Source organism: Bombina bombina, chromosome 6, assembly GCF_027579735.1.
Source record: "Bombina bombina isolate aBomBom1 chromosome 6, aBomBom1.pri, whole genome shotgun sequence".
Taxonomy (NCBI): domain Eukaryota; kingdom Metazoa; phylum Chordata; class Amphibia; order Anura; family Bombinatoridae; genus Bombina; species Bombina bombina.
In genome coordinates, this window is record NC_069504.1 from 1022237297 (window position 1) to 1022248615 (window position 11319).

Genomic DNA, 11319 nt, shown 5'->3' on the forward strand with positions numbered 1-11319 from the left:
TTTTTTCCTTTTACAAGTGAATGTCAGGTTTGATGAAAATACCTACCTTTTAATCTTGAAAGCCGCTCCAGCGCTTCCCCAGCCCGTTGCAAGCCTCTTAATATGTCAAAAATGACGAATCCGGTTTCCTCCATTCACGGCGTTGTCTCAGGGAATGATTCCCCTGGGGGGGAGCCGTGATTGGAGGATGCTTTATTCATCATTGCTGACGTATGAATTGACGAGCGGCAGGAGGGGGAATCGCTGGAGCGGCTTTCAAGATTAAAAGGTAAGTATTTTAACAAAACCAGTGAAATGTAAAGTTTTATGAATGAAAGTGCCCCTATTTTTTAAAAGGATTTTTAAAAACCGGGCACTGATTCATTAAACTTGGCATTCACTTTAATTGTAATCCTGTTTCATGAATAGGAACACATCTTTCTGCCACACAATTTTGTTATTTCCCAAAACTTTCACTAGTTTTCATTTATAAGGATGTTCTGTATGTTAAGCTGGCAGCAGATGGTGTGTCTTCATTAAATGACTTAAGTCAGTGAGACAGCTTGGGTAGCATACACTAATAATCATTCCACTCCATCTTCTAGCTGTAGAATCCAAAAGGTCACTGACATACTGACAGCGATATTTTATCCAATTATATGCTCATACACAGGACATGTCTTCTCTCCATATTTTTCTTGCATTGCTCTAAAAAATAGTAATTTGACTTGCTTTTACACACACACACACATATATATATATATATACGGTATATATATATATACGGTATATATATATATATATATATATATATATATATATATATATATATATATATATATATATATATATATATATATATAAAATATATATATACACACAAATATATCTGTAAAAAATATAAAAAAAGTTGTTGAAGCAAATTCCAAAAAAGTATACAGTATGAAGTGTTTCTTAAACGGAAACTAGTGACATGCAATTGAGTATTTACAAATACAGCGCTAAATCATGACAGGCATGCTGTGTAATGGAAACACTATCTCTATCAATTGTGTTTCTCTACCCCACGCAGCAAACAAAAACACCTCAGTACACACATCGTAAATGCAGTGTAGGGCTTAGTATAAGCCTGGAGCAGTCTAAGGGTTAAGGCTGTAGGAGAGTGGGTTAGAAGAGAGAGGGAAGGTGCTGGGTGCAACATTGTTGCAATTTAGGGTAGGCCCCTCCTTACCAGTAGATAAGCCAAGTTCTCCCTTGCAACTTCCTCTTCTTCTCCGGATCCTGGCTGAAGCAGTTTTTCTTAGCAGTTCTGTCATCACCAGTGCAGCTATGCATCGTTCCAGGCGTTCTACTCTGCCTCCCAGACGTTACCAGTCGGAACAGGAACCTCCTGCACCTGCAAAAGAAAAAATAAAGATAAGTGTTCAATCTATTTCTGAGGATGATTTAGATATCATTCCCCCAACTCAATATACTACTGTTGTGTCAGCCCAGGTTCATAATGTGGAAGAGCAGGGACCTATTGATATTGAGTTAGCTCAGGAATCCCCCACACCGCAAGCATTGCAGACCCAGCAGGTTAATTTACCCCTTGATAGTGTACAGGCCTCATTTCTTAGTGCGGTACCCCCTGCTGCTATGTCAGCAGTTTCTGACCTGTTAAAAAACATAATATCCGCAATGGCTGCAGCCTCCCCAGGGCCCAGTGTGACACCAGCTGTTTTCCCTCCTGATCCTTCTAGTCAGGATCCGGATCCTGCTTTAACTACCCCCAGCAGCCATCGCCCTTTCACACCTCTCATTGAGGCACCACACGTGGCAACACGCGATCCCCAGCCCGGCCGGAACATGGCCTCTGTAACGGCCCCTCAGCCCTCAACACCCGGTTCACTTGCCCATAGGCGCACCATACCCGAGGCCCATGCCACCCCAGGGCCTATGCTGCACTCCCCAGGGCCTAGCGATCTCCTTCGCCAGCCGCGTGGTCCGGGTCCGACTTCCGGTGTCAACGCCATGTTAGTGACGTCACCGGAAGCGGACATCGGCACTTCCGGCTTGGCAGATTCCCGCGCGGTCGCAAGGACATCGGATCCCGGGGCAACGCCACTTGCAGGTGAGCACCGAGAGCCGTCCTTGGCCGTTGGCGGGTTATCAGTGGGGGGTCGGAGGGGCCTTAGCAGCGCAAGCAAACAGCGCAAGCGAGCAGCACATTTGAACGTTAATCCTCAGGGGCATCAAAGGGGTCGCTCCATCATAAGAGGTAGTACCAGGCAGATAGCCAGTGATAGGGGTAGGGGGACACGCAGAGTTAACCCTTCCAGGGCAATGAGGCCATTACAGTTTTTACAAATGGGAGATAACACAAATGCCGTTCAGCAGGCCGCTCCCGATATTATTAACCCACACAGGGCTGATAGTGGTTTAGTACAAGCGGCCGCTCAGCCGCATGATATTGTCATTAATACACATATGTCTGATAATAGTCTGCATGTGAATCAAGGCAATGATCGCAGTATGCATGTGAATCAGAACATTGAGCATCATTTATCGTCTCATCATTTACCATCCCCCATTGGTGTGAATGCGGTTTTGAATGGTGTGAACGTACAAGCAACACCTCAGGGATATAATACACCCCTGGTTGGCATACATAATGCAAATGTGCAATCTTTAGGCCAGCTACAACATCCCATTATGTCAGGCATACATGGGGTACAACCCCTTGCTCAGGGTCTCCACTACCCCATTGCAGCCACGCAGGGCGCTCATGCACACTCATTAAACCATGCACAATCAATAAGCCAGGCAAGCCATAACCCTATTGTAGGCCAGCAGGGTGTGAATGCTCAGACATCTGAGAATGGACAGTCAGCGAGTCAGGGATTTCATACACCGCTTCATATAGCTCATCAACCCCTTGCTACTGATAATCCAGACACATCCATTGGGCAAAGTGCTCGCCAAATTCTATCTCTTTTGCAGGGAGCAATTGGATCACAAAGTGCTGCAAAAACACGGACCAACACTGCCACAGTCATGAGTGGGGCGGATGCAGGAGTAGCAGCCAGCATTACAGCAGGAGCGGCAGCCACCACTTCCACTGCACAGCAAGGGTCTTCAGGAGTCGCCCTCCAAAACCAGCAAGCAGGCCAGCCCGTTTCCAGCATGGGTCAGGGACCTCCTGCCATTAGTCACGGTGAGAATGCTTTATTTACACACAATGACCATTCTTCCTCTGACTCATCCTCTTCTGACTCAGGGTCTGAGACTGACTCTTCCTTGGGTTTACAAGGGGCAGGTCAGAAGAAAATGTTTAGAATGATTAAGAAAATTTTAAAGAGGGGGGTCAAGCCAGATAATAAGCAGGACAGCGCCAGTAACACCGCCCCGCAAAACCCATCTACAGAGGTGCCAGCTGAACCTCTCCCTACCAGGGCCATTTCCGAAAGGCGAGCAGCCCTTTATGGGGACGCAAGCCCAGGAAAAATATACTCATTGCATAGACACCTGCGCAAAAAGGTGGTCAGTAGGATTCACCGTGGAAAATATGTTAATATATTTGACCTTTCGGTGGAGGCGTATAGGCAGAGAGAGAGGAGCGCTGAGGGAACAGGGCCTAAAAAATGTAAACGCCCAGACACTTTTGATGAGTGGCTCCAGTGCTTCAGGGTTTTTTCCTCCTGTTATATCGAAAAGTACCCCTCCCAGAGTTTGCCTATCCTAAAATACACGGACACTATTCACTGGATTCAGCGTAATCACAGTGAAGGTGTCTGGAGGGAATATGATGCTGAGTTCAGGAGGAAAATGGCAGGAAATCCTTCCCTGACTTTTGACTCTACTGATAACCAGTTGTGGCAGCGAATGGACCCAAAAGGGGGTGCACCCGCTGCTGTAACTTCAACTCAGCAATCAGCGCAGCAGTCCTTTCGCACTACCAGAAGCAGGAAACGGGGGGGAACTTGCTGGCCCTTCCAGGACAAAAAATGCGACAAGGGTAGCGCCTGCACCTTCAGACACGTCTGCAGGTACTGCTCTGGTCCACACCCTGGCAGTGACTGCATCAAACGCAGGGACCATACCAATAAGCCCCCTTCAGCAAACTTGGGCCAGAAAGGCGGAAACGCCAATTAAGGTACATGCCATGGCACCCTGGTTGTGGGCTTACCCAGACCAGGCGGCGGCACGTATGTTATGGGAGGGTTTTTCATTTGGTTTTCATATCCCCACATTTAGGCAAATCAAGGGTAAGAAATTTAATAGGAACCTTATTTCAGCATACCAACACCCCGAAGTAGTGAGGGATAAAATTAATAAAGAAGTGACGTTAGGGCGAATGGCTGGCCCCTTTGCTGCCCCACCTTTACCTGATTTGGTCATTTCCCCGTTGGGGGTGGTTCCCAAGAAAGAGCCAGGGAAGTTTCGCCTCATTCAGCACCTGTCGTACCCAAAAGGTAGCTCAGTCAATGATGCCATTGACCCCCAACTCAGCTCAGTGCGCTATCAATCCTTTGATAGCGCACTAGACCTGGTCAGGAGGGCGGGTCATGGTGCTCTATTGGCGAAACTAGACATTGAGTCGGCATTTAGGCTTCTTCCACTCCACCCTTCAGTTTTCCATCTAATGGGTTGTAAGTTTGCAGGTGTGTACTACGTGGATCGCTGCCTGCCCATGGGCTGCTCTTTGTCATGCGCCTTGTTTGAAGCGTTCAGTAGTTTCCTTCATTGGGTCGTAGCTTCAGAAGTGGGCAGCGATCCCATAGCACACTACCTGGACGATTTTCTCATTGTAGGGAGAGCAGGCTCCGATGATTGTTTATCCACTATGAACATCATGCGCAGCGTCATGAGACATTTCGGGGTGCCCCTGGCAGAGGACAAAACGCAAGGCCCCGCGTCCTGTTTAGTTTTCCTGGGAATCGAAATCGACACCCAGGCTAGGCTCTGTAGGTTGCCACCTGATAAAGTTCAGGGCATGCTTGAGGCGGTCAGAGCGGCAGTCTCTAATGCAGTTATTTCCCTGAAACAGTTACAATCCCTGTTAGGTTTGCTTAATTTCGCTTGCAGAGTTATCCCCATGGGTCGGGTTTTTAACCGTAGACTGGAAATACAGCTTAGTGGTAGGTCAAACCCGAAATCAAAGATAACCCTAGGGAGTGAATTGCTGGCTGACCTAGTAGTCTGGGAACAATTTCTCACGCGATTTAACGGGATTCGGGTCTGGCGTACCCCTCCCATGTCTAGCCAGTTACTGCACCTTTTCACTGACGCAGCTGGATCGCATGGTTACGGGGCCTATTTCCAGGGAGAGTGGAGCGCGGAGCCCTGGCCGGAGTCCTGGGCCCCGGCAGGCCTTACTCGAAACCTAACTCTCCTGGAGCTATTCCCCGTGGTCTTGGCGGTCGAGCTGTGGGGTGAGAAGTTGTCGAACGGGACTGTTGTGTTCTGGACAGACAACATCAGTGTGGTTTTTGCGATCAATAACTTGTCAGCCACCTCAGCAAAGGTCATTACCTTGCTGCGCCACCTGGTGTTGCGCTGTCTGGACCTTAACATCCAGTTCCAGGCCCGTCATGTCCCGGGCGTTAACAATGTTGTAGCTGACGCCCTGTCACGATTCGAATGGGTGACATTTCGCCAGTTAGCCCCCAAAGCTGCAGCCGTGGGTTTACGCTGTCCTGATTTCCTTTGGCAGCTCGTCCTTCCTGGATAGCCTTACTGCCGTTGGTCCGCTCCTCCTTAGCACCATCCACTTGGCACGCCTATGCCCGCATGTGGTCTGAATGGGACAATTTCTGTGCGTCCAGGGGAGCCGATGCTGCTCAGGGGTCTAGGGACACCTTACATGATTGGCTGGTGAGTTTGCATGCCTCTGGGGCCCGTCAGGGGGCAATACAATCCAAATTGGCCGCCCTCTCATTTTTCTATAGGGCATTAGCCATTCCTGACCCAACCAATTCCTTTTTTATTAGACAGGTGATCAAGGGTTGGGGCAGATCGCAGCAGCGGAAAATAGACACGCGCGAACCCATCACCCGCGACCGCCTAGAGCGATTGCTCTTGGCGCTCGACGTGGTCTGTAGATCAGATTTTGAAGCTCTACTCTTCAAAACTGCGTTTAATCTGGCCTTTGCCGCCGCTCTTAGAGTTAGTGAGGTAGTAGCACCCTCCAAGCAGGCGTCAGGGGCAGGTATACAACTGCAGCATATTAGAGCTGCCCCTGATTCCTTACTTCTTTTCCTGCCGCGATCAAAGACAGATCAGGAGGGAAAGGGAACCTGGATCCCCGTTCACCCTCAGGTGAACAGCGCATGCTGCCCGGTTAACTGCGTTAACCTTTACCTGGCTCAAAGGCCGCCTGGCCCGGGACAATTTCTGGTCCATGCGGACGGCAGATCCCTTTCCAAATTTCAGTTCGGTAGGGTCCTAAAATTGGCGGCAGTCCAGGCGGGGCTGGATGCTAGCAGACTGGCCCCGCACTCTTTTCGCATAGGGGCCGCGACTAACTCTGCGCAAGCGGGCTCCTCGTGCGAGGACATAAAACGTATTGGGCGTTGGCGGTCCAATTGTTTCAGAACCTATGTCCGCCCAATTGTTTAATGTTTAGATGTTAATCAGGATACTAAAATGTTTGTCTCCACAGGCACTACCCCCGGGGTGAAGCGAATCTGGATTGTGGGCCACTCCTTTGTCCACTGGGCCTCCCTACGCTGTGCGTCCCTCCCAATTGGCCAATCCCTAGGTCTCCCTCCCAACAAGGCATCCGTTAGGTGGTTGGGTGATAGGGGGATGTGCTGGCCCCAATTAGCAGGAACCATATCTGAGGCCCTGGTACGCTGGGGGAAGCCTCACATTATTATTCTTCACCTAGGGGGTAACGATGTGGGGGCCATACCAGTTTTACAGTTGATTAAGGTTATGCAGGCAGACATTGGGTGGCTAAGAGTACGCATCCCGGGGGTCATGATAGGGTGGTCCCATATAATACTCCGTCTCCACTGGAGGCATATGTCAGCCCATACGGCGGCATACCGGGTTAGGAAGAAGATCAATGCGTCTGTAGCGAAAACCGTCACTGGGTCAGGTGGCTTCGTGGTACGGCACGAAGCCATTTCGGCTGATAGAACCGAGCTATATAGAAGGGATAAAGTTCACCTTTCAGATGTGGGGCTGGATTTATTCATAGGGGACATTCAGAGAGCTCTGTTACCCCTCCTGTAAATCGGGTTGTGGGTTGGCGGCAAGGGTACCATTAAAATGCTTCCTTGTGGCGGGAGATCCTCGGTCCGGTTGCGCAGGAGAAGGTCGCTAGGGGTGAGTGATGACCAGACTTCCGGGGAGGAGGGTAGGCCCTCACGTGCACGTGACGGTAACCCTCCTTCCTCCCTTTTGAGGGATGGTCACGTGATCTCTGCAACCCCTCAGCGTCATCTCCTTAGGGCAGAGACCCCTCTGCTGCTGTTCCCGTTGGGCCGGTGATCTCCTGCTGTTCTGGGTAGCTGATCTCTATGCCGCCATATATATTTTCAGTTCTATCAGTTCTATCTAGTTTGTTAGGTTAATAAAATTTTATGGCCTGTGACGGTCACAAAATTTTCCCATAAAAAGTTTGTCTGTCGTTATTTCGCACTACATTCTCATGTACATAGTTATTTAATTAAGTTATGTTAAATCCTCTCCTCTGTGAAGAAGGATCCGGTAAGCATTTAATCCCTTAATGCAGTGTAGGGCTTAGTATAAGCCTGGAGCAGTCTAAGGGTTAAGGCTGTAGGAGAGTGGGTTAGAAGAGAGAGGGAAGGTGCTGGGTGCAACATTGTTGCAATTTAGGGTAGGCCCCTCCTTACCAGTAGATAAGCCAAGTTCTCCCTTGCAACTTCCTCTTCTTCTCCGGATCCTGGCTGAAGCAGTTTTTCCCCTCCCTCCCTTCCCCTTTTGTAATGTTTTAATGATGTTGTATTTTCGACGGCACCTTAATGGCAGGGCTATGGCTACTCACCCTAGGCCCAATAAGCCATTACTGTAGGATATGGATCTCCTCTCCCTGTTATGCGGTTTACACGGCTTGGTAACAGGGAATCCTTATCTAGGTGGAAGATCTTCTTTCACCCTGGCGGCGGGAGATCCTCGGTCCGGTTGCGCAGGAGAAGGTCGCTAGGGGTGAGTGATGACCAGACTTCCGGGGAGGAGGGTAGGCCCTCACGTGCACGTGACGGTAACCCTCCTTCCTCCCTTTTGAGGGATGGTCACGTGATCTCTGCAACCCCTCAGCGTCATCTCCTTAGGGCAGAGACCCCTCTGCTGCTGTTCCCGTTGGGCCGGTGATCTCCTGCTGTTCTGGGTAGCTGATCTCTATGCCGCCATATATATTTTCAGTTCTATCAGTTCTATCTAGTTTGTTAGGTTAATAAAATTTTATGGCCTGTGACGGTCACAAAATTTTCCCATAAAAAGTTTGTCTGTCGTTATTTCGCACTACATTCTCATGTACATAGTTATTTAATTAAGTTATGTTAAATCCTCTCCTCTGTGAAGAAGGATCCGGTAAGCATTTAATCCCTTATTGCAAGACATTCCTTTTGTGGTGCTCTAAAATAACATACCAGTCAAGCCTAAATTGTTTTAAAACAAATTAACTTATTTCCTGCATTTGTTTTGCAGTAGCCAAACCCAACCAACAGGTTTGTGTCTGCAGACAACAAGGCGAGCTATTTGTCATAATTTTAGTATAAAATGCAGGGAACTAAATGAATACTGTCCCTTTAAACCGAACTGTACTGGCCTCTTACATATTATCATATTATCTCTAATAACATCACCCCTATCTAATTTGAGGACACTCCCACCATATTAAGCCTTATCACACCAGACCAACTTCGTATTAATATATCTGCAGAAGCCCCCAAAACAAATTAACTTTTATCCATAACAACATTACTCCAAAGTAAATTAGCAATCTACCCAGAGGACACACTTGATCCATTGAAAATTAACTGTATCTGCACAAGCCCCACACAAATTAACCTCAACTGCAGTGATTATCAGCTATTTCATCTTTTGACTGCAACCACCCAACCACATCACACTACGCTTTTACCTCCCAAACCCCTCTAGTACCCAAGGTTAACCCTATAAAAAAAAACATTTAAGGGTCTCCATACACTAACCCCCAGCACGATCACCCCAAAACACCCAAGAATCCATGTTTTAAAAAACACCAGCACCAAAGTTTCTTTCCTACCTAATGTTGACTTATGCAATGACCATCTGCTTCTGGGCAAACCAACATAGGTCCCTTATGGACTTTTTAATTATTATTATTATACTTTATTTATAAAACGACAACATATTCAGCAGCTCTGTCCATTGGTACAATTAGTTTAAATAAAACAATACAAAACTTTAATGAGACAAGACAAAATTTGACAAACACATACAGGAGAAGTTGAGGGCCCTTTTCCCATGGGAACTTAAAATCTAGAAGGGTAGGAGGGTGAGTACCAGGAGATGAGGACTGTAAGGGTGAGAATGATATTAATACAGAGTTAGATGAAGGCAATTATTAGGTAAGTGAAATGAATTTGTTACTGAGTTGGATGGTAGGCTTCCCCCGTACAAAAATGTCTTACGGGAGAGTTTAAAAGCAGGCAGATTAGGGGAAAGTCTGACAGCGCAAGGGAGAGTCTTCCAGAGGGTAGGTACCGCACAAGAGAAGTCCTGCAGTCTAGCATGGGAAGACGTGATAATCGAACATGCAAGGGGCAGGTCATTATCGGATCTTAGTGGGTGGGCTGAAGTATATTTGTTGATTAGTGAGAATAAGTTGTGGGTAGCGGTGTTGGCAAGGGCTTTGTTGGTCAGAGTGAGAATTTTCATCACTGCAGATCAGGGACAGGATTAAAAATAGCATAATTGAACACTGCTACTTTCATGACCTTTCAAACATTTAGTGGATTAAAGGGACAGTAAAGTCACAATCAAACATTTATTATTCAGACAGATTGAGCAATTACATTTAAAAAAAAAATTCCAATGTACTCTTATTATTAAATTTGCTTTATACTCTTGGTGTCCTTTGTCAAAAAGCATACCCAGCTGTACTGGGTTTTATGAGGTTTTCAAACTCTAGGCCATTCCAATCCATTAATTAATTAATTTAAAAATAAAAAAACTAGTTATCACATGGTTTTTCAATGATTTTGCCTTTTAATTTCCAACATTACTATTGCAGACATTGCAAATGGCTTTTCACCAAACCATATGCAGTGGTTTGAACAGGAGATTTACTGCTGCAGCATATTCAGCAAAAGGCAACATATGGCAAGACTGCCTTCCAAATGGTAAACCAAAAGCGATATCGAAAATAAACAGCAAACAGCAATATTAAGTGCAAAAGAAGCCTTAGCCGGCCATCACACACCCTTATTGTATTCAATGCTAATAACAGTGAGTATGTGTAACTCTGCGGGGTCCTTGTGTGCAACATAATATAACCCTCACTTACAGTTTGGTGTGGAGTTCCTGTCCAGGTCCTAAGGGAGCCACCTCCAAGCCGCATTGGCATTCGCTGTACTTACACAGACTTTTGTTGAAGCGGTTCTTCCCCTCTTTCAGCAACTCTCCACTACCAAACTTATGCTTGATGAGGCGCTAAAGGGGGCATGTCCAGCGGCCGGCTGCTTCCAGCTATTCATCCAAGCTCAGTTGGGGATAAGTGAATCCCTCCACTTGATACAATCCGTGCTCATCTGTGAAATCCTTATACTATCTGAACAAAAAGACGCAGGAGCACCGGTTATCATGAAAAAGTTTATTACTATTAAAACATGGAAAAATGGCTAAAGCATAGAAAAAGCCATCTATCAGGAGCTAAAGTGTGTTTGTGGGTATCCCACCGTAATCGTAGCATGGGTTACACCTGCAATGCATACCTTTTTAAACCTTTAAAAGAGCCTGCTAATTGGCTAAAAACAAAACATGGGACCAATACCTCACAAACACACCTTACTGACATTTAACTATATTCACTTCGATAAATTTACTTTATATTCTTGTGCGGTATATTATGCATAAATAAACATCAATATTTGTATACATAACGTCGTCAAGGTAAGCAACTTTTGCATTTACAAAAAGTCATTCAATTACATTCACCAAAATATTCAGAAAAATTTAGCAAAACCATTGCACCTTAAAACATAACTGTGTCACATTGAATTCACAAATTGCAAAACCATTACAACTTGAAATATGACTGTGCAACATAACTGGAATATGTGGATATCTGACTGTGTGACATGCATGACAAGGTTTTGTTGAGGTTTTATATATCTGTGTGTGAAT

The 11319-nt window shown here is 46.4% G+C and overlaps 1 protein-coding gene across 1 annotated transcript; it reads left to right on the plus strand.

Moving 5' to 3' along the window:
* Nucleotides 1-3015: 3015 nt before the first annotated feature.
* LOC128664857 (uncharacterized) lies at nt 3016-7200 on the plus strand. The gene is made up of 2 exons (XM_053719657.1): nt 3016-3175; nt 6623-7200. Exons 1-2 carry the CDS (start codon nt 3016-3018, stop codon nt 7198-7200), a joined length of 738 nt encoding a protein of 245 aa, XP_053575632.1.
* Nucleotides 7201-11319: the final 4119 nt, after the last annotated feature.

Excerpts from the sequence above, each read along its gene's own strand:
- LOC128664857 (XM_053719657.1), top strand. The coding sequence starts at position 3,016 with ATGAGTGGGGCGGATGCAGGAGTAGCAGCCAGCATTACAGCAGGAGCG. Across the intron at positions 3,176-6,622 it reads ACCTCCTGCCATTAGTCACG|GCACTACCCCCGGGGTGAAG; the intron begins GTGAGAATGCTT and ends TTGTCTCCACAG.